General features: G+C 56.1%; 10 protein-coding genes across 10 annotated transcripts; 6 read left to right on the forward strand and 4 right to left on the reverse strand.

Moving 5' to 3' along the window:
- Positions 1 to 181: 181 nt before the first annotated feature.
- Positions 182 to 914, forward strand: L969DRAFT_92100 (uncharacterized protein; the record flags this gene model as incomplete). The annotated part of the gene is made up of 4 exons (XM_014715772.1): positions 182 to 323; positions 374 to 414; positions 465 to 762; positions 814 to 914. The coding sequence occupies 4 exons, from the start codon at positions 182 to 184 to the stop codon at positions 912 to 914; spliced, it is 582 nt and encodes a 193-aa protein (XP_014571258.1).
- L969DRAFT_165677 (uncharacterized protein) lies at positions 571 to 1,795 on the forward strand. Its single transcript, XM_014715773.1, has 5 exons — positions 571 to 762; positions 814 to 1,182; positions 1,229 to 1,362; positions 1,410 to 1,608; positions 1,656 to 1,795. The coding sequence occupies exons 2-5, from the start codon at positions 927 to 929 to the stop codon at positions 1,757 to 1,759; spliced, it is 693 nt and encodes a 230-aa protein (XP_014571259.1). The 5' UTR covers positions 571 to 762; positions 814 to 926; the 3' UTR covers positions 1,760 to 1,795.
- On the reverse strand, positions 1,745 to 3,668 carry L969DRAFT_84541 (uncharacterized protein). Its single transcript, XM_014715774.1, has 6 exons — positions 3,533 to 3,668; positions 3,357 to 3,466; positions 3,123 to 3,291; positions 2,703 to 3,070; positions 2,323 to 2,641; positions 1,745 to 2,275 (listed from the first exon to the last, which is right to left on the reverse strand). The coding sequence occupies exons 1-6, from the start codon at positions 3,618 to 3,620 to the stop codon at positions 1,785 to 1,787; spliced, it is 1,545 nt and encodes a 514-aa protein (XP_014571260.1). The 5' UTR covers positions 3,621 to 3,668; the 3' UTR covers positions 1,745 to 1,784.
- A 261-nt stretch (positions 3,669 to 3,929) lies between these two features.
- On the forward strand, positions 3,930 to 6,622 carry L969DRAFT_92103 (uncharacterized protein; the record flags this gene model as incomplete). The annotated part of the gene is made up of 8 exons (XM_014715775.1): positions 3,930 to 3,966; positions 4,016 to 4,059; positions 4,114 to 4,680; positions 4,739 to 4,986; positions 5,036 to 5,146; positions 5,201 to 5,349; positions 5,555 to 5,768; positions 5,836 to 6,622. 8 exons carry the CDS (start codon positions 3,930 to 3,932, stop codon positions 6,620 to 6,622), a joined length of 2,157 nt encoding a protein of 718 aa, XP_014571261.1.
- A 247-nt stretch (positions 6,623 to 6,869) lies between these two features.
- L969DRAFT_92104 (uncharacterized protein) lies at positions 6,870 to 8,649 on the forward strand (the record flags this gene model as incomplete). Its single annotated transcript, XM_014715776.1, has 2 exons — positions 6,870 to 7,796; positions 7,849 to 8,649. The coding sequence occupies 2 exons, from the start codon at positions 6,870 to 6,872 to the stop codon at positions 8,647 to 8,649; spliced, it is 1,728 nt and encodes a 575-aa protein (XP_014571262.1).
- A 195-nt stretch (positions 8,650 to 8,844) lies between these two features.
- On the reverse strand, positions 8,845 to 11,802 carry L969DRAFT_14871 (uncharacterized protein; the record flags this gene model as incomplete). Its single annotated transcript, XM_014714926.1, has 8 exons — positions 8,845 to 8,923; positions 8,970 to 9,011; positions 9,061 to 9,237; positions 9,296 to 9,361; positions 9,396 to 9,994; positions 10,048 to 10,320; positions 10,368 to 11,294; positions 11,341 to 11,802. The coding sequence occupies 8 exons, from the start codon at positions 11,800 to 11,802 to the stop codon at positions 8,845 to 8,847; spliced, it is 2,625 nt and encodes an 874-aa protein (XP_014570412.1).
- Positions 11,803 to 12,018: 216 nt separating this feature from the next.
- On the forward strand, positions 12,019 to 14,332 carry L969DRAFT_84549 (uncharacterized protein). Its single transcript, XM_014715777.1, has 5 exons — positions 12,019 to 12,315; positions 12,376 to 12,468; positions 12,516 to 12,578; positions 12,634 to 14,154; positions 14,202 to 14,332. Exons 1-5 carry the CDS (start codon positions 12,210 to 12,212, stop codon positions 14,231 to 14,233), a joined length of 1,815 nt encoding a protein of 604 aa, XP_014571263.1. The 5' UTR covers positions 12,019 to 12,209; the 3' UTR covers positions 14,234 to 14,332.
- Positions 14,305 to 15,254, reverse strand: L969DRAFT_69948 (uncharacterized protein; the record flags this gene model as incomplete). The annotated part of the gene is made up of 2 exons (XM_014715778.1): positions 14,305 to 14,820; positions 14,868 to 15,254. 2 exons carry the CDS (start codon positions 15,252 to 15,254, stop codon positions 14,305 to 14,307), a joined length of 903 nt encoding a protein of 300 aa, XP_014571264.1.
- A 92-nt stretch (positions 15,255 to 15,346) lies between these two features.
- Positions 15,347 to 17,080, forward strand: L969DRAFT_165232 (uncharacterized protein). Its single transcript, XM_014715779.1, has 2 exons — positions 15,347 to 16,621; positions 16,669 to 17,080. The coding sequence occupies exons 1-2, from the start codon at positions 15,376 to 15,378 to the stop codon at positions 17,055 to 17,057; spliced, it is 1,635 nt and encodes a 544-aa protein (XP_014571265.1). The 5' UTR covers positions 15,347 to 15,375; the 3' UTR covers positions 17,058 to 17,080.
- Positions 17,081 to 17,102: 22 nt separating this feature from the next.
- L969DRAFT_14875 (uncharacterized protein) lies at positions 17,103 to 19,991 on the reverse strand (the record flags this gene model as incomplete). The annotated part of the gene is made up of 3 exons (XM_014714927.1): positions 17,103 to 17,704; positions 17,752 to 19,170; positions 19,226 to 19,991. The coding sequence occupies 3 exons, from the start codon at positions 19,989 to 19,991 to the stop codon at positions 17,103 to 17,105; spliced, it is 2,787 nt and encodes a 928-aa protein (XP_014570413.1).
- Positions 19,992 to 20,017: the final 26 nt, after the last annotated feature.

Consider the following 20,017-nt stretch of genomic DNA (forward strand, 5'->3'; position numbering starts at 1 on the left):
TGGCCATGACACACACGCGCGCAGTGATGCTGCCTACACACAGTCAAGCCTATATCCCCATCGTGTTTCTCTTTCGCCACAAACCTGATGCTCTTGGCTGACACACCACGCCGAATGCCGCTCAAACAAAGCTTTGCCTGCACCTCGCATTGACTCCTGTTCATTCGTCGTCGTCCAAAGGATGCGCTGTCGTGATCTTGTCCTGCTCGGCCTATGCGGACGTGCAGTAGCACGAGCAGTCGCACATACCGGCAAGAGCTTCCAAGCGCTTAACATTGTCGTGCCCGAAAGGGGAGATTACTATGTGAACCAAGCTTTGCAAGGCAAGCGATAGTCCTCGCCGCAGCCAGCATTGAAAGCTGAAGTGTCGCAGTCACCTTCGAGCTTGATTGCCCGTACCTCGGTCAACTCGATGCAAGCAGCCTGCAAGACTGATCACGCTCAATACTGATTGGGTCAGACAGGTCGGTCGCGGATCATCCAAATACACAGCCACGTTCAACGTCCTTGTCCCTCTCAAAAGACTGCCCAATGGCAACCTGAACCTGACCATCGTACCGATCAATACTGGCTTCAATACGGTCGTGTACAGCACGAGCTGGGCCGATATACTCAAAGTCACGCCTACCACTCTCAAGGTCGCTTTCAATGTCGCTAGCAATTCCTACACGACAAGCAAGGACTATCCTGGCTTTCCGGCCTGTCGAAAAGCCTGCAATGCCATGTGGCGAGGTGTCGCAGAATGGTCAATAAAGTCAAAAGGTAAGCGCAGCTCTTCGCCTCGTTCAGGCAAAGCTGACGCTGTCCATCCAGAATGGCATTACGACGAGGCTCAGAGGACCGGAACGGCGCTCTGTCACGCCAACGGCTGTCCGCAGATCCTTCACTATCGGGAGGATTGCACGGCGTACTAATACCAATGCATCATGCGTTGGCACGGCGACCAATTGGTCTGGATGGCGTCTCGCGAGTGCCTCCTCGTCAACAACCTCCTCTTTTGCGGTCGTCACCTGTGTTCTCTAGCCGCCATGCACCAACAGATGCGCTCCGTACTGGCTCTGTCCGCTTTCGTCGCTGCGATCTATGCGGCTTCGACAGCGCCGGCCAGACTTGTTGAGGTACCCAAAACGAAGCCCATGTGGGAGGGTCCGACAGACTTCTGGTCCAATTCCGCTCTTCAAGGCAAGCCCATCCATCCCCGATGTGCTTCACTGAACGCTTTGCATAGTCACTTTCGCACTGGACTGTCCCTATTTGGATATTGTGGCGGTGGGCGAAGGAGGATTGAGCCACTATACGGCTACCTTTAACACGCTCATACCCAAGAAACCGCTTGCAAATGGCCTTCTCAACTGCACCATCGTCAGCCAAAGACCCTCAGAGCTAACACGCGCTCATCGACCGTGCAGGAGAAAGAGAATTCGGGCTTCGATACGAATACTCCCTCGACCTCGTGGGCAGACGTTACGCATGTGACGCCGAACGCAGTCACCGCCAAATTCAATGTCGCTGCGATCGTGCATGCCGCGAATGATAAGTATCCTGCCTGTACGAAAAAATGCGTAGCGTGGTGGTCCGGCATCGCCACCTTCACCACGCGTTCGGGCGGTGAGTCACTCATCTGGTCGACGACGTCTGCACTGACGCGGTGACAGTCTGGCAATGGGATAGGGATGGAAAGAAGGGACAAGCCACCTGCTGGTCAGCAGACGCATGCCCCCAGATTCTGGGCCACAAGGAGACTTGTACGGCCCATTGACGCGGTTCATGGAGATGCAATACGTTCATACATCCCTGCGTCTCATACGCTTACGGGGTGCCTCCTCTTCTTCTACATGTCGTCTCGGTGAGCGAGATCGAGAGCGCTGAGCAGGCGAACGCGAGCGACGCCGTGAGCGCGTCGACGGGACAGCATCATCTCGTCTTCTCGAACGTCTCTCTTCGGGACTGACGTCTCTGACTCGACGAGAAGACTTTGTACGCTCGCTGAAGGCGAAATCGACGGAAGGTCTTCTGCCCTCTGGCGTGCGCTTGGTGCCTCTGTCCCTGTCGGAGTCGGGCGAGAGACGGTCTGTGTGTGTGGCGGCATCGCTATCATGCGTAAGATCTCGTCGCTTGCGCTCGTTATCGCTGTCTTTGGCTCTGCGCTCTGGCTCTCCACTGCTACGGCGTCGGCGCAAGGGTGGGGCTCTCCGCTTTCGTTCGGGCTCCTCATCGATCGATTGCTCGTCTTCTGCCTTTATCCGTGGACCCCGCGGTGCGTCCGCTGGCGGTTCTGCTCTCCCTGATCAGATCGAACAATCATGTCAATGCACGACTCACGATCACGACTGTCTGTTGAATTCTCGCGAGTCATGGGCCGTACGCCGAGTCGACCGCGCGGCCTAGAGCCGCGAGGTTCTTCTTCGCGATCGCCAAAGGGCGAGTCTTGCTGAGGCGGCATGGGCATGGCAGGCATACTGGGCATACCGGGCATCGCAGGCATACCGGACATCATTGGCATACCGGGTGGCATGGCAGGCATGCCCATTCCCATGCCTGGCATACCGCCAAAGGAGCTCATGATCGTTTGCATCATCATTCCCTTCAACTCGAGCGGCAAGCTAGCCCATGCTTCTTCTACTGGCTGATTTGCGAAAGCCTGTCATTCCACACATTCATGTCAGCGTCAAGAGAAAACTGACAGGGCACGTGCGACTGACAGCAAATGGATTCATTCGCTCTTCGTCGCGCTCTGCCCGTAATTGGAGTTGCTGCTTTGCATAGGCTCGCCAGGTCATCTCATCGAAGCCATAATTGAAGTACTCGCTCAGATCGATGCCCGGTTCGCGCCAGGGCGTCTGCGGAAGCGAGTCGATATTGAGCTCGTAGATATTCTGTGCTGTGTGCAGCATGGCAGGTTTGGTAAGGTCTACCGTAGGACGCATAGAGGGTATCGTGAGCGCTTGGCTCGGGTCGGCTGATGGTATCTGGTTGAGTGTGCCGGGTATGACTTCGGGCGGGTAGAGCTGTCCATGGCCGTTGAGTGTCGCGCTGCCAGACGCGATGGGCGTAGCAGCATTCGAAGTGCCTGTGTTCATGATCAGGTACATCATGATCCACGCAGAAAGAAGCCGACGAACCTGCGGAGAGCAGAGCTTGCTGTTGAGCAGGCGCAGCGAGCGCGGCGGGCTGAACACCAGGTGAAGCGATTGCGACTGGCCTCTGCGGCAGTATAGGCAGTCTGGCGGCATGAGGGTTGAATCCAGGAGGCGCAACAGGATCAGGAGCGTCAAGAATGATGTCAAGGTCCTGTGTCCGTCTGCATGAGACTTTGACCAGAGCTAGGTGAAGCAGCAGGAGCGCTGTGGACGAACAGATTCGCTGGATCCATCTTCTTCAATGTCTTCCTCCCCTCCTTCGTCAATGTCAACGGTCGTAGAGGCAGGCTGTTGAGTCACGCCAGATCCGTTCGTACTGATTGGAACTGCAATGACGGTACAAACACCTCCAGATCAGGTACGGTGGCCTACTGAGCTGAATCTCGCTTTACCATTCTGAGGCTTGCTGGGCTGCGCGTTCGACGGCGGTGGTGCGATCGAAGAGCCGTACAGGAAAGCATCATCATCGTCGTCGTTCATGGTCTGGCTAACGGGGTGAGTGGTCTGCGCAAGGCAGCTGCAACGGCAAAGCCGAAGTTTTCAAGTTGTTGGTGACAAATTGCTGATCGCGGCCGTTGGGCCTTGCGTCGACCTCCTAACGTCTCTGCGCTCAACGTGAGTGAATCTGCCTGCCCGCTGCTGACGCTTGCCGGATGTGCCCATGCCGTAGCATGCATCGACGGCACTGCGGACGAGCGCCAGGCAGCGGGCAGCTCCTCTAGCCACTTTGAGCTTATCGCTGACATCACTCTTTTCCCTTGACAGACACATCCTACACCAGCAAGCGACATGTCTGACAAAGCTCAGGTCGGTATCAACGGCTTCGGTACATCATCCACCGCTTGGTCAGACGTGCGCTGATGCCGTTGGGCCAGGTCGTATCGGACGTATCGTCCTCAGAAACGCTCTCGAGCACGATGCAAGTTGATGACTCGCTCGCTGGCCGTGCGCTGACAAGCGAGCCGCCGAACAGGAAGTCAACGTCGTGGCGGTGAACGACCCCTTCATCGACTTGGAGTACATGGTCTACATGTTCAAGTACGACTCCACCCACGGCAAGTACAAGGGCGAGGTCTCTGCAAAGGACGGCAAGCTCTTCGTCAACGGCAAGACCATCACCGTCTTCTCCGAGAAGGATCCCTCGACGATCGACTGGAAGTCTGCCGGCGCGGAGTACGTGATCGAGTCCACCGGCGTCTTCACCACCAAGGAGAAGGCAGGCGCCCATCTCAAGGGAGGTGCCAAGAAGGTCGTCATCTCTGCTCCTTCGGCAGATGCGCCCATGTACGTCTGCGGTGTCAATCTCGACACCTACAACACCGCCGACACCGTCGTCTCCAACGCCTCTTGCACCACCAACGCCCTTGCCCCGTTGGCAAAGGTCCTGCACGACAACTTTGGCATCGTCGAGGCTCTGATGAGCACGATCCATGCAACCACTGCAACACAGAAGACAGTCGACGGTCCGTCCAGCAAGGACTGGCGAGGTGGCCGTGGCGCTGCTGCCAACGTCATTCCCTCCTCCACGGGTGCAGCAAAGGCGGGTCCACTCGAGTATTCTGCATACTTTATGTGCTGAGCATTGGAATCAATCGCAGGCTGTCGGCAAGGTCATCCCTTCGCTGAACGGCAAGCTGACCGGCATGTCCTTCCGCGTGCCGACCTCTGACGTTTCCGTCGTCGATCTCACTGCCCGCCTCGAAAAGGGCGCTTCTTACGACCAGATCAAGGCGGCCATGAAGAAGGCATCCGAAGGTGAACTCAAGGGCATCCTCGGCTACACTGAAGATGCAGTCGTCTCGACCGACTTTATCGGTGACACCCGCTCCAGCATTTTCGATGCTGCGTACGTGGTTTGCTCAGTCATGACTCGCGCATAGCTCATTTGCCTGCAGTGCTGGTATCTCTCTCAACAACAACTTTGTCAAGGGTACGCTCACTGCGCTCTGTTGCGTTGAGTCTGCTTATCCCGTTTGCGTGCAGTTGTCTCATGGTACGACAACGAGGTAAGCCCATTCGCTGTCGAGACCGGCGCACAGCTGATCACTTGTTTATGACAGTACGGTTACTCTCGCCGATGCGTCGATCTGCTGTCATTCATGTACAAGAAGGACAAGGAAGGCAAGGGTAAGCTTTGAACGTAGTCTGCCACTAGAGAGGCCGTCTTTACACCTTGACCGAAGACCCGCCAAAGAAATAATGCAGAATTGTGCTGCTTTGCTCATTTTATCTTGCCCGTGATCACGCTAAGAATCTTGTCCCGTTATCGCCGATATAAATTCAGATTTGCCTTTCTCCGTCATTATCGCAGCTCGCGGCGGAGAATTCAGAACGGCGACGGCGCCGCAGCGCTGCGGGCCACCATTTGAGCAGATGTTCTGACAAGAGTGGGCGAATTCGGATATTTCCGTCAGATCGATCGAAAGCGCTGTCGTTGCGCAGTTTTGAGTCGCGCAAAGCACGGACCGCTCCGAAGGGGGTGGGCTCGGGCAAAGGCAGGATGCCTGTGCTCGACAGGAGGAATCTTGGCGATACTCCGGAGACAGGAACAGGTTCACCGGGTGCTATAGTGACCTATGTCATCGTCGGCGTAGTCCTCGGTGTCCTCGTCGCAGGTCTGGCAGCAAGGTGAGTTTGTCGAGCCTCCGCATTGTGATGATAAGCAATTTACTCCCTGCTCGCTTGCTCGGAACAGATACTGGCTGCTCAAGCGGAGAGATAACTTGACCTGGCAGAGCTTCTTCATGCCTTGGGGACTCAAGCTAGCATGGCTCGGCATATGGATCGAGCCACAAAAGTCGGATCCCATCGTCAGGCACTCCATTCGTGGCGCCTCGACGACACCTGCCCACATGACGCCCGAGGCAAGAGCGGCAAGGCGAGCAGAGAGGGACGAGAGGAGGAGGACGAGGCATAGTAGGACGACGAGAGGACCTGGTATAGGTTCAGGAGGAAGGAGGCAAGGTGAACGCGACGAGGATGATGGACATGATCCTGCAGACGATCCTGCGGGTCACGAAGAGCTACCTACTTATAGAGGTCTCGATACAGACTTGCCACTGTACAAGCAAAGCCAGAGGCAACATCGATCCTCTGGTAATCTAGGCAGTCTGCCCGTACTCGAGAGCGGAGACGCGCCCGCAGAGGCAGATATCGGTCAAGCAGAGATGTCTGCTGCCGAGTACGAGGCAAGGGTGACACGTCGTGCACCTTCTGTCTCTACACGATCACGACAGACCACAGCCCGACAAGAGCCTGCCGCTGTGGAAAGACATGCACCAAGGACAAGTACAGAAACTGCTCGAGCAGCACGGCGACCCACTGGCATTGCACACACTGGACCTTCTTCAGCCAGCCTCGCATCATCCTCATCCATCTCGAGCTCATCTTTCCAAGACTTCGCGCCTGCCGATATTGACGATGAAGCGCCGATTGAGCTCAATCGATTACCGCCTGCTCTTGGCAATACTGTTGCGACCTGACCCGGCTACGTGCGAGAAAGTGCGTGCCTTTGTGACTCTGTGCATGACTGTATTACTTGTATCGATCACACGAAATGCATCTATTATCACCGGTGCATCACCTGTTATCATCACCGGGCCGGGCTGCCTTTGCCTTTGGCGCGTGACTTGGGAGACGGTGACTTGCTCGCGCCTACGAGATGCTCCGTTGATCAGTCAGTCGGAGGATGAGCTTGATTTTGACCAGCTGAGGTGATTGTGGGGCAGGATGGCAGTAGAAGGCCGGCCTGATGGTCCAGAGCTCGAGCGCACGGACATGAAAGCACTCATCGCAGCAAGGCGAAAAGAGCTTGCCCACCAGTCTGCCTCTCTGGAGGCTGCAGACAGCTTATCCAGCACCGCAGATGCTTCAGGGACGGCTCTGTCTCATCGGACACAGAGCACGGCAGGATCCAACTTGATGCTCGCTGATGCGCCGCCAAACATGCAGCTACCCGAGTCTGAGACAAGTCGACAAGACAGTGACTCGCCGCAGCTTCAGCAGCCCCAAGATGGCTCCGCAGCGCACGGTGTGGACCAGCCAGGCAAGCTCACAGCGGAGGAGCAAGCGCAGAAGCGAGCCGCAGATCGAGACCGTATGAAGGCAATGATCGCATCTCGCCGACAAGCCATGGCAGCTCTCAAGCCAGAGCCAGCCGAACCAGTGACAGATGCGGTTGTAGACCTACACGCTCAGGATGATTCAGATGCACAACCCAACCCTCGCTCAGATGAGACTGTAACAGCGCCAGACGCGCCGAGAGTGGCCACATCCGAGCTACCAGCTGCGGTAGAGGCCACGGCTGAGGCATCAGAGGAGCCACCGTCAGCATCGATACTGCTAGCTGCCTCTGCCGCTGCAGCTTCCCTGTCCGATTCCCAAGCAGCAAGCCTGTCAACATCCAGATCATCAGACGCGCCGCAAGTCGAACATGCCCATGGATCCGAGGATGCCGACAGTCTGTTGACAGAGACTTACGACTTACTCGCTACGCCGGACGAAGAAGACAATATTTCACTCACTCGACAACAGCTACAGACCGATCTCGAGAAGCTCGGCATCAGATTGCCGTCGTACAGACCGCCATCTGCCGCGCAAGCCAATCTGGCTTACCCGGAGGACGAGGATATCCTGCATGCACCTCTACCAGACTGGGTGAGCCCATATCGGCTCATGTGCAATACTCGTGCTGAGTCTGTTGCTCCAGGATTTGAGCAATGCTGCAGCTCAATCCATCGGTCCATTGGGATTACAGCAACGCCGAAGCTCGCAGCCTGATGAAAAGACCGTCCTGTATGCCGTCAAGCACGATGACCCGGAAGAGATTGCTTTCGACATGCGCATCAAAGCGTCTTTGCATTCGCCACAACAGACTGCGAAGTTTCCCTCGCCTCGCAAGATCTCCGGCACGGAAGGAGCTCCTCTGACTCATGTCAGTGTGCTGGAAGGCGTGTACAGGCCTGGCCTGCTCTTCACCGACAGAACTTCGCAACGGGCTACGTCTGCTGCGCGCTCGAGCGATCAAGGCCGACTATCGAGTAGCTCTGGACCGTCTGATCTACGCAAAGCGAGCAGCAACAGTTCGCTCAGCTCTACCTCATCTGCCCCTCGTCACACAGTCTCGAGAACGCCCGCTAGCTCATCTCGACCAGGCAGCTCCACCGCTCGCTATCCTGCCGGACTTGCAAAAGTGCACACTCTGGCACAGACTGCGCCCAGTACGCCAAGGAGAGTCTCACAAGACGCTACTCAAGTGACGCCACTTGCAAGGGCATCTATGCAGCCGCAGAGAAGCGACAGTACGCCCAATCGATTCGGTATCGCTTCGACCCCATCGCGCCGCACGAGCATGCTTGCTTCGTCCACTCATCGCTCTGCTACGCCAGATGCACCCATCGGTCGCTCATGCGAGACGCATAGCGCACCCATCTCTCGCATACCCACGCCTCGACGCTCGATGCTGCCGACGCCGAAGAGGCGCGGATATCAGCCGACTGGCTACGCATGACACTTTCATACTGTGCATGAATGTTGCTATGTACGTGTAAATGTTTAGAACAACGTAAAGTAGACATCTGTTGCTTTTGAGAATTTCGAAAGGTCATCAGAGCGAACGAGCAAGTCGCGCAAGGTGTCAATTGCGACAAGGTTGAGCGCAAGACGGTCGACTTGACAGCGCAAGGCGAGCGCAAGAGGCCAAGGCTCAAGGCCAAGGTTCGGGAAGGCCTTGGTATGGGCCGCTCGAGTAAAAGATCTTGGGTCGGAATGAAACGTGCTCGTCCCTGCCAAGCAAATTAGCTCTATGCAAGCAAGCGCGCGTGTGCGCACATGACGGAGCTGCAGCGAAACTTGTTGATCAGCGCTTCTTTCCTGCAAGCCGAGATGTCAGCGCTCCTCGTTAGATCGCTGATCGACTTACCCTTGAACGTTTGCATACGACATTTGAATCACCTTGTCAGAGTTGCAGCGATTCCAGCGCGTGCCTAGCTTGGTGTTGGCAAAGGTAAGCAAGCTTGTGACCGTGCAGAAGTTGACAAAGGCGTAGCCGGTATTGGCGCCAGACTGAAAATCCACTCGGAGGTACATAAAGTCGAATCTGTAATGCACGGGGCACATGAGCTCGTTGCAGACAAGAACAGACGGCAGAGACGAACGATCTTGGGCTGCTTTCGTTGAGCACATCGAGCAAACCGAGATCAGTAAGCTTGTTAGGGATGTTTCTGTGGGATCGCGTCAGCTCAACGCATTGGCGACGGGTTGAGTACTCGCCGGATCATGACTGTCGTGCGATTGTCGAGACCCATGCGAACGCGTTGGAGATCGAATGCAGTGTTGTCAGGCACACGGTCATCGCGGTAGAGACCCCATTGAGGCGTGATGCCGCGCAGACCGGCCGGCGAGTCTTGCATCTGCGAAGAACGCGACATAGTGGGAGCCGAAAGCTTGCGAATGAAGCTGCCTCGGGTGCGATTGAGACCATGCAGCTCACTTGCATAAGACGGCGACGAGTGAAACTGGTCCACTGAAGGCGAACGCGCGAGATCGAGACTTTGCGTGTGCGTGGGAAGTAAAGAGGAGCAGGAAGTGCGCATGCTGGGAGCGCGCAGAGGAGTGCTCTGAGCAACATGCGAGTACGATACGCCGCTGACGGGCAGAGTTGGCAGCTGCGCTGTAGCAAAGACTTCGTCTTCGTTGCGAGCGCGGATGCTGAAAGCAGTGCCGCGTAGCACGCGGCCATGTAGGGTCTCGATGGCCGAGACAGCATCTCGGTCGTCCCAGTAGTCGCATGAGTAGACGTGCTCAATCCCGGTTTGCTTGAACGACTTGATGTCCCCAAAAGATGTGAAGAGATCCTTCGAGGAGCAATATGAGCAAAAGTCGCAGTCCTCAAGGCGCGGTAGCAAACCTTCATAGATTGAGAATTGATGGGGAGGCAATCTGCTCGGTTGACGCGTACTTCAATCTGACCCTCGTTGGGCGAGAGGACAGGCAGCTCCGAGGCGACTCTGGCAAACTCGTGAGGCTTGATGTAGTGAGGCACGAGCGTTGTACCGAAAGCTGCTTCGTTCGGAAGCTGAGCGTGGGCCGCGATAGCATCGCGAGTGTCATGGAATGCCAGAACAATTGCACTCTGCGTCAAAAGTGAACGGAGGTAAATACCGCGCAAAGTCCCATAGGGCTGCTGAGCTATCAGTGTGATTTTATGGGTAGCAGCAAGAAGCCTACGGCGAATGTTTTGCCTATGGCGGCTTGAGAGGTCTCAGGCGGAACGTTCTCGACGAGCAGGTAGCGCGAGACGGACTGGTATGCGCTAGCTTGGATCTGATCGTAGGATGCTTCCTTGACATGGCTGCTCGGGAGCGCTGCGTGTGAAGAGCCGCGCGACAAGTGGGAGAAATCGATAACTTTGTCGCCGAGGTTGGAAGGACCACAGTCGGGAGCAGAGGCATGAGCGTCATCGATGTTATCCTGAGCTTGGTCGCGCTTGGATGCCTCACGACGACGAACTTGGCTGGGACTTCGGATGGTCGGACTGAAGAGCTCGCCTGCATTGGTGTAGACGCTCGAGCCATTGGATGAATCACTGGTTGCATCGTCAGATCTGACTTGACTGGTGTCGTCGCTAGGCGCTGGTGGATCGACTGTCTTTGGTTCTGGCGATGACAAGAATGGATTGAAGGCTTGTGTGAGTGCTTTGACAGACTCGGGCAATGCTTCAAGCTGCAACTGATCTTCTTGGGACTTGTGATACGCAAGCTGATCCTGGCGTCTCTGAATCGCAGATGCTTTGAGCGGCGGTGTGACGGGTAGAAAAGAGCTCGAGTGAGGAAGACAGTCTGCCAAGCCTTTGAGCATGTCACTCTGGGCGATCGATGACCTGACGGAAGTGTTAGGCGAAGTGAAAGCAGATGAGTCCTGGCTGCCCGAGCGAATGCTTCGAAGACTGGAAAAGCCTGATTCATTGAGGTCATCCGATCCGAGACGAGCATGTCCCTGATCGAGTAGCTTTGACTCGCGCGAAGGAGACCATTGGATGTCCCATGATGCGTCAAAAGGCGGTCTACGTTTGACGAGAGGCGAGGACCAGATGTTGGCACCTGTCTGCTTGTCTTCTTGGCTTATTGAAGCTTCACGCGTGCTATACGTGCTCAACTGTTCCATTGTCAGCAACGCTCGACGTGATAGATTGAGGACGTACAGGTGAGCTTGAGGGAAGCATAGGCAACGACTGACGAGGCGATTCGGTCGAGATGAGCGTGCCGAGATGAAAAGGCGATTCTCTGTCGCTTGCAGAGTCGAAGCGATCAAAGTAGCGATCTCTCGATGTCTGCTTCGGTGGGCCGCTGACGCTCGAGATGGAGGTCGAGATGAGCGAGTCGTGCGAAGCCGGGGAAGCCCATTTGCTTGCAGCGAGCGAGCGTTCGAGATGAGCGGCGGCCTCTCGGGTGCTTGATGCACCACAGTCTGTGACCGTGTCTGATCGGACCAGCGAACGAGCCGGTGTAGATTGGAGCAAGGCATCATGGGTGCCTTCTTGGATCTCGGTCGGCGAAGAGTGCACTTCTTGTGGCGCAGTCGTGGCGACGAGCGAGTCTGACGTCGACGCTTGCATGCCTCTCTCTGTCGATGAGACGGACGGAGATGCGCTTGGAGGGTCCATGGATCAACGACAATGCCGGATGAAGCCGCTGATGAGTCGACGTTGTGCTTGCCGTTGCGTCAAGTCGCTTCTGCTGGTGTGCTGATGCTCGTCGAGCTGGACCGAGTGCTCAAGTCAAGAGTGTTGTAGCAGTTGCCGCGGAGATCAGAGCGTCGAAGGCACGCACAGCAGGGGAAGCGAGGTCAGTCAGCAGCGAGGACGACGTGGACGCGATGGCCGAATTTGGCGGTGGATGGCCTCGATACGTGGCCATGCTCGAGCCTACTTAAGGCCCCTCCTTCCTCTCTGCTTCTCTAGCTCGCTACATCACAGTCACTACTTGCTGCAGCAGACAACACATTCCTTTGCTTTACACGACATCGATTGAAAGCCACCAGCACTACTACCACATACCACCTCGCGTCATCATGAAGCAATCTATGCTCGTCTGGGTCACTGCAGCCATCACTCTCGCCTCTTACTCCCGTCCCGTCAAGGCAGATCAGGATCGCACCACGATCACGTCAGACTACCGTCAGCCTCTTGCCCTTTCCTTGCTTGCACTCCTTTCTTACGCGCGCGCGAGACGAGCAGACAACGGTGCAGGTCATCAGCACAATGGCGGAGGTCCAGAGTCAAGCTATTCCCTCAACGAGAGTGGCCGCGAACATGGCATCATGTACGAGGGTCTGTCGTCGCCATCTAGTCCTGCGCTGGTCTGACGCACGAAACAGATTCGTACGGCGGCACGTCGATCGAGTCTCACGACAAGCGCGCAGTCCTCGGCAAAGGCGCAGGTCTGTCCCGTTGTGCATCTATCAAGCTAGTCGGGCTGAATTGACTCGTCCACAGGACCTCAGCCCAAGACGCTCGACAGCTCAGACGATCATCGCAACTATGGCTCAGAGATCCTCGAGCCTGCTCACGATCGTCAGTCTCGAGTCGATGCCGCTCCTGGAGATACGATCGCGGACCGAGCCGAAGCAGATCGAACGGTCGACTCGAACGGTCACTTTGTCTATCATCAAGACGGTCTCAAAGCGCATTGCGACGACAAGACGCACAAATGCTCGTACACTGTGCACTCGCATGATGCAGATCATCTCAAGCATCATCACGAGAATGGATCTTACTCCAAGCACGCGACTGCTGCCATCGAACAAGATAAGGACAGTTGGACCTACAGAAGCCCGGACTATGCCTCTGAAGCATCATCGCCCGCTTCGGCTCATACCAAACGAGGTCAAAATGGCATGTCACGCCAATACGACGATTCCCGCCCGCAAGGCGAATCCGCCAGACACGCTACCGGCTCGAGTGGTCACGTCCCATACGACCATCGCCTCACAACGAGCAAGATCGACGGGCATAGCAGTCATGGCGGCGATCCTTTCGTGGCATCAGAGTACGATAGTGACTACAGACATGACACTTCTTCCGACACCATAACGCATGACAAGGAGACGCTCTCGTGGCATCACAAGCGTCAAGAGCACTCCGGTCGCCCACGCCACGGCGGCTCCGCCGTCGGTCTCGGTTCTTTTAACTCATATAATCCAAGCACTCCGGAACACGGCTACGAGGACGCACAAGTGCAACAGGATCGATCAGGTCACGATGGCAACGCTCACTTCTCAGTCTCTGGCCACTATACCTCGCATGATCGTCAGGATACGTCGTATACGTTCAAGAATGAGCATGACAAGCGTGCTGTAGAGCATGGTCAGCCCGGTCATGCGTACAGTGGCGCGTCGCTCGACTTCACTGATGGCTACAACTCTCACAAGCCTCAAGATTCGAGCTATGGCTTCACAGGGCATCACGCTCAGCGTCACGGACAATCAGGTCATGCAGAACCTTTCGAATATTCGTTCGAGGGCCACTATGACTCGCGTCATCCCGAAAAGTCGACGTACGAGATCGAGTATGAGACAAAGCACGGCAAGCACGCCCATAAGGAGCATGTCGTTGTCAAGGACGCTCGAGTGTGGCACGGCAAGCGCGCGCTCCAACATGGCCAGCCAGGTCATGCGGAGCCCAGTGACGTGACATTCTCAGACTCGACTTCTTACCACGATGGAACATTCGGCCATGGCGGCAGCTACAGCCACTCGGAAACTTTCAAGGAGCGACCCCATAGCAAGCGTGACGCGCACCACTACGACATCTTCGAAGTCGATGAGCACCACCACCACCATCATCACGATACCCACGAAGATGGCAAATACCGCGAGCATGTCGAGAAGTGCCGCCTTGACGGTGAGAACGATGGCAGACTCTTGTTCGACTGTCAATCATCTTCAAAACACACCATGATCAAGGTCCACAAGAAGCACAACGGCAAGCCTGGCTCGTTATCCCAGGGTCATAGCAGTCAGTTCAGCAGATCCTTTCGCCTTGCTACGCTGATGTCTGAATAGGTCTGGCCGGTGTGCTCGGCGCTATCGCATGAGCGCTGGCCGCTTTCCCTTCGCTCTTCTCCCTCTCCCCCTCTTCGCAATCGTTCGTTGTAAAGCGTATGCATTAGACACTGCTGCGGCTCAAATCCAATGCCGCGAGGGTGATGCTCGTGATGAAGCTAGCTGACACAAAGACTGAACAGGTCAGTGCGAGATTATAATACGTGCAAAAGCCAGCAAAGGCGCCGGGAGTACATGTCTTGCCCGTTGCAAACATGCCAACTAGTAACGCGATCCACACCATGGTGAAGAGCACATCGTTGACCATGGTGCGTTTGATCCGTCTCCGGGCTGCTCTAGCTTTGATGTCGACGTCTATGCGGGGATCGCTGGGGGGCATGGCGTAGGATGATCCGCCGAGATGCGAGTAGTAGGTTGGTGGCCGTGCGTGATGCATCGAGCGACGGTCTGGCTTTGCTCGTTTGCCACAGCAACCGCCGGATTCGCCCTGATCGGATTTGAAGATACTCCTCAAGACGAAATGCCAAACTGTCCAGAGTGCGCACGAGATGGCTAGAAAGTCGAGAGCAATGGTCGTCACTGCTGTTCTGAGTGGACTTGGCGTGGCGGGATGTGTCGCCTGCACTGTTATAAGCAGATGTACAAATTGCACATGGCGTGACGTACGACCGCGCCTGTGATGCTGAAGACTGCAGCGAGAAGAGCAAACACGCCTTGTCCAAAGCGAGCGAGCATCCTCTTGCGCTTTCTTGCGTGCTTGTTCCAGTCATGCTCAGGTAAGGTCCTGCTGAGCTCGGCTGGTCTGCCATACTCTGTGGGATTACTCAATGCGGAGTAGCGTCCCTCTTGAGACCGCGGTCGACGAAGAAGCTCGTCGAACGTGAAAGGACTAGGAGGAGGGAGGCCGTATGCTGTGGGCTGCGGTCGCTCAGGCAACGAGGATGCGGCGAGCTGCTCGTCTAATTTTGCAAGGAAATCGGGATAGCGAGTCTGTTTGTCGTCCGCATAGAGCGATTCGAGCTCGCTCTTGTCTGTCATTGGATGGTCTTGCATTTCCGGATAGGAAGCGAGAGGCTAATTTGCTCGAAGAGGATGGACATCTGAGATCTGAAGAGGGCCAAAGCGCCAAAGCGTTGACTCGCGTTTCAAGCAGTGTGCCACTCAGAGAGCGGCCATGTCGAGCGCCTTCCTGGGCTTGCCGATACGAGTGTCGCTCTTGGATGGCACGGTCGTACATGGCACAGTCAGCGACATCGATGCCAGGCTAGGCAACCTCAAGCTGGTCGCTCCCGTACGACTGGAGCAAGTTGGTAAACCCATCCGCTCTTTGCCCGACTATGTCGTTCAGCGAGCGTTTGTGAAGGAGCTGCAGCTCGTCAATGTGGCTCCTGAGCCCTCTGCTCTCCCCGCTGCTGCACACCATGCACCGGCAACCTCTGCGGCGGCTGCAAGGCCATCCTCATCCACACCGCTAGCCGGCGAGCGCTCTCATGAGACCGTCAAGCCGAGCAACGGCAAGTCCCAGAATAAGAAGAAGAAAAAGAAGGCCAAAGTACCCGTCGTGGACATGGGCAGCACGACAGAGCAGACAGTCGACGATGAGTTTGACTTTCAAGGCTCCCTGAAACGGTTCGACAAGGCATCCGTGTGGGCCGAACTCGCTAGCGGAGATCAGTCTGATCCCAGCCTACGACTCGTTGCCCACAATCGTAACAGGGACATAGCTCGCTACACGACCAAGCTTGCGCATACCGAGAATGTCTTAGATCCAAGCGAAGTGCACGACATTGTAGCCACGGAGAATGATGAGACGACAGATTACGACTCTGCCGCTGCACTGCCGACGCCGAAACTCACCATGACTCGCTCAAGTCTGGCTGCAGCTGATCATACCTCTTCTAGCGAAGAGGAAGAGACCGAGCTTGATTTACCCGAAGCGAAAGTGCCATCGCGTCGACCCAACACATCACGCGCCGCGTCCATGTCCAAGCAGGGCCAAGCTGCTCTGGCAGTCCCACGTCCAACCTCGAAAGCTCGCAAATCTGCTACAAAGCGGAAAGGCTCTTCTACGCGGCAGCCAATTTTGGCGCTCACTCACAAAGAATGGTCGGAAGTGCAGCAGATCGCTAGCATAGAGACTGGCCCGAATCTGGCGCAACGGTGTGAGAATGCAGGAAGAGGTTTGGCGGAGACGATCGCCTCGCTTGCGCCTGTCGACGTAGCCCTCGAGCGACTCGAAGTCGTCTTGATCTGCGGCTTCACAAGCAAAGCGACTTATGCGCTAAGAGCGGGCGCGCATCTAGCCAATCGCTCGAGTCCCGTCGTTGCCTTTGTCCCGCCAGATGATCCGCCACAATCCTTGAGCTTCTATTTACGGCTCTTTACGTCTGCGGGCGGCATTGTCGTGCGCTCGCTCGCGGGTGAGTCTGCTCATCGTGAAGTTGAGCCGCACTGAATTGACATGCAGAGCTGCCGAGTCAACCCGACTTTATTGTCGAAGCTATAGCCGACAATGTCCCCGAACCACGCAAGAAGTCAGGCAGAGCTCGACAGGATCAAGAGCTTGCGAATTGGATCGATAAGCAAAAGGGCGGTCATGTCATTTCGATCGACCTTCCGAGTGACGTCGATCCGGACTCGGGCGTCTCTGCTGTTGAAGATCGATGGGCTGTTCGAGCCGATACGACCGTCGCTCTTGGCTGCCAAAAGGCAGGCACCGTCTCGCTCTTCCGTGCTGGCTCCATCGTAGTCGTCGATATTGGCTTGCCCGCGCAAGCCTTCACTCGCAGTGGTCTCGAAGATTGGACTTCGCCATTCACAGGACCAGGGCTAGTCTGGAAAACGACAGTGCGATGACAAAGAGGTTGCATATGGGTCAACAAGCATCGTACATGATCAACATCATTGGCGAACGGCCGGACGGCCTCGAGGTTCTTCATGAATTACGCCTTCGCTGTGTCGCACGCTTGACCGCGTCCGCGACATCGATGTCGAAAGCGATCGGCCTCTTTCGCTCGGTGCGACAGAGGCCTCGCGGATCGTAGCCGTTGCGGCGTAGCTGGGCGGTCTGTCACCACCCTCGGACTCCTCTCCGGCGATAAGACGCTCGAAGCGCTGCTGATTGTCAAGAGCTGCATTGCCAGAGACTGACGCACGTCTGCCTGTGCGCGTAGCTTCTTGCGCACAGGCGCAGTCTGGCGACGTATCTCGCTGGCTAGCGCTAGCTGTTGTATACGTCGGCAATCTATTCGATCGGCATCGACACGACAAGATCGTGATGGGCGCATCGATGATGATATCCCATTTCTTCTTCTTGCCTTTCGAGTCGAGCTGCTCCTCATTCCCGCGCTGCATTCGCAAAGCGAGCTTGATCGTATGAGATACCGCTATTGTCGATTGAGGATGCTCGACTGAGAAGCGAATATTGCTTGAGCAGTCTGGCAGCCGAATATCGGATTCGAGATTCCATGGTCCTATAGGATCTAGACATTGCGGCGTAGAATCTAAGCGTTATGTTAGCTTGCATCAGGCACGTATCGACATGGCGAACCTTCGCTCGAGGTAGCGTTGACAAAGAAACGATTGAGGGGTGAAGTCGAGATTGCATCGGGTGAGTCGTCCATGACGGGCAATAAGGGTACTTCTGAATCTGACTGCTCTAGTTTGAGTAAGACGTATTTCTTTACACCTTCGTGTCTCGTGATCTTGCGGTTATGTGCATAGTATACTACTCTTTCTTCGAGTGTGACTGTGAGTTTGAACAGCTTGACTTTGTTCATAGGGTTCAGGCGCAGTGAAACAGGTATATTGCCACCAATGGCAAATTTGCGGCCCGAGAATGCGACGAGATAGCGGAGCTCGGTTTCCCAAAAGCGCTCGACGACAATACTATCGGTCTCTTCGAGATCCTCTTCGCCAGGACAAACGACGAGTTGGACATCTGTTTCTGTCGTGAGGTTGGTGGTCAGTGCGCCAGCGCGTTGGATGACCGCTTTCAGGGTATAGGTAACGTGACCAAAGTCGCAGTGCATCGTCGGGGGCAGGCTCTGCGGGACCGACATGGATATTGGGTAATTGTAGACGCCCGCTTTGAACTCCTTCCAGCCTTGTGAGCGGGTGTTGACATCGTCTTCATCATCGCTAAGATCGCGCTGATTTGGTTCGTTTGCAGTGAGGGCTTCTCGCAAGGCTTTGAGTGCTTTGTTGCGCCCTCTGCTCTGATCTCTGCCATTGATGCGGGTAATGCTCTGATCTCGACGGTCTACGCTGCCATTGCGAATGCTGTCAGGACTCGTATCTCGTCTCTGCTGGCTCTTTCCGCGTAAAGAGATACCCAAAGATTGCAAGCCGAAGCGTGGCTTGCTGGGCGTTCTCGAAGCGCTCCGAACAGAAGGGGACCGTCCATTCGTACGCACGCTGGGCGGCCGCTCAGGTGAGATGACGGAAGCGTCATCGTCATCTTCTTCTGGTACGGTCTCAGACAGCCTACTGCTTATCGATGATCGTCGAGGACCTTCAGAGGCGGCATAGGAAGGTGGCGAGTCAAGAGGCGCCCCATTGACGGGTATGCCATTGGTTTGAACAGCAGGCAAATCGGACATGCGATGCGCGGGCGAGCTAGGAGCGGAGCTCGTCGGACTGATAGTAGCAGGCATACTGCTCAAACGGGTGGTAGTATGACGGTTAGGCGGTGCAGGCGACATGGACGCCATTCTATCTACAGCAGATAGATTGGAGTGTCGATCTACGCTTCCCATGCGCAGGGCTGCCTCCTGCCTGATGACACGCATGGGATTCCTGCCGCGAGAGTGATCTAGTGAATCGTGCTCGTCCGCGTAATGTGATCGGGTACCGGGACCGACCGAGAAAGCCCGTCGCTCTGTCGACTGTCCGCTCGCTGCAAAGAAGATTTGCTTCTCGTCTAGCAGGACACTCTCGTCTGCTGTTTCTAGCCTTCTGGGGCCGATACCTGCAGGCATGCTTGCGAATCAGAGCGATCATCTTGCGCGGGTGTTGTTTCGCACCTTCTGGCCATTCTGTTCGTGTTGTGCCTATGAGACGCACGCTGATCTTGCGTATACGAGTCGGTTTCGCGAGATTGATGGTCAATATCCCACGCAAGACGGAGGGCGGCAGAACAACGTCGACCTGCTCACGAGCCTCTTCAATAGCACGCTGCGTCGTAGGTGTGGCTGCACCGCTGACGAGACCAGAGGTATGACCCAGGTTGGAGCTATCGGTGCTGGCGTGAGCTTGAGCTTCCCGACCAGTGCGCTCTGGACTGGTCTGTGCAGACCGGAAAGGCGTGCTGGAAGCTGATGCCTGCCGTGAGTGACCAGGCGTAGGTACTCGCGAGGATGGCTGGGACAATCGTGCGACAGCTGACGAGCTCGGATACGCTTGATGATTCGGTCTGTGCGAGCCCGGCAAGCTCGTCGTCGCACCTGAATCATCCAAGACTCGTCCACTATGCGCCGATAGGGGATCTAGCGGTTGCCGCGTTCCTGCAGGTTGTGCCTGATGAACAGGCAGACCAGGCGCTGCAGAGGTATTGCTCGTGATGTAAGCCGACATGGGCGAGTTCTGCAGGCCTCCTCTGCCCGGAGACCTCGCTCTCTCGGGCGAGCGAGTCCTGCTGGGCGATCTCGTACGGGAGGCATTGCGTGAGCCGGTCTGACGAGCTTGGCGGGCTTGCTGTCGCTGTCGTCGGCGCTCCGCTGCCCCTTCTGCAGCGCGAATGAAGACGACGGGCTCGGTCAGTCGTATGCTGCAGTGTGACGAGGGAGCCATGCTATCATGGAGCTGCTGGCTACCTC

The sequence above is a fragment of the Mixia osmundae genome (genome assembly GCF_000708205.1).
Source record: "Mixia osmundae IAM 14324 unplaced genomic scaffold scaffold_1, whole genome shotgun sequence".
Classification (NCBI taxonomy): domain Eukaryota; kingdom Fungi; phylum Basidiomycota; class Mixiomycetes; order Mixiales; family Mixiaceae; genus Mixia; species Mixia osmundae.

What these genes read in the sequence shown, in the direction of transcription:
- L969DRAFT_165677 (XM_014715773.1), top strand. Translation starts at nt 927, where the DNA reads ATGCGTTGGCACGGCGACCAATTGGTCTGGATGGCGTCTCGCGAGTGC. An exon ending in GCCTTCTCAACTGCACCATC is followed by an intron (nt 1,363 to 1,409) that starts GTCAGCCAAAGA and finishes TCGACCGTGCAG; the next exon opens with GAGAAAGAGAATTCGGGCTT. An exon ending in CTTCACCACGCGTTCGGGCG is followed by an intron (nt 1,609 to 1,655) that starts GTGAGTCACTCA and finishes ACGCGGTGACAG; the next exon opens with TCTGGCAATGGGATAGGGAT.
- L969DRAFT_84541 (XM_014715774.1), bottom strand. Translation starts at nt 3,620, where the DNA reads ATGAACGACGACGATGATGATGCTTTCCTGTACGGCTCTTCGATCGCA. An exon ending in GCCCAGCAAGCCTCAGAATG is followed by an intron (nt 3,467 to 3,532) that starts GTAAAGCGAGAT and finishes CCGTCATTGCAG; the next exon opens with TTCCAATCAGTACGAACGGA. An exon ending in TTCAACAGACAGTCGTGATC is followed by an intron (nt 2,276 to 2,322) that starts GTGAGTCGTGCA and finishes CAGGGAGAGCAG; the next exon opens with AACCGCCAGCGGACGCACCG.
- L969DRAFT_84549 (XM_014715777.1), top strand. Translation starts at nt 12,210, where the DNA reads ATGAAGCAATCTATGCTCGTCTGGGTCACTGCAGCCATCACTCTCGCC. An exon ending in CACGATCACGTCAGACTACC is followed by an intron (nt 12,316 to 12,375) that starts GTCAGCCTCTTG and finishes CGAGACGAGCAG; the next exon opens with ACAACGGTGCAGGTCATCAG. An exon ending in AGTCCTCGGCAAAGGCGCAG is followed by an intron (nt 12,579 to 12,633) that starts GTCTGTCCCGTT and finishes ACTCGTCCACAG; the next exon opens with GACCTCAGCCCAAGACGCTC.
- L969DRAFT_165232 (XM_014715779.1), top strand. Translation starts at nt 15,376, where the DNA reads ATGTCGAGCGCCTTCCTGGGCTTGCCGATACGAGTGTCGCTCTTGGAT. An exon ending in TGTCGTGCGCTCGCTCGCGG is followed by an intron (nt 16,622 to 16,668) that starts GTGAGTCTGCTC and finishes ATTGACATGCAG; the next exon opens with AGCTGCCGAGTCAACCCGAC.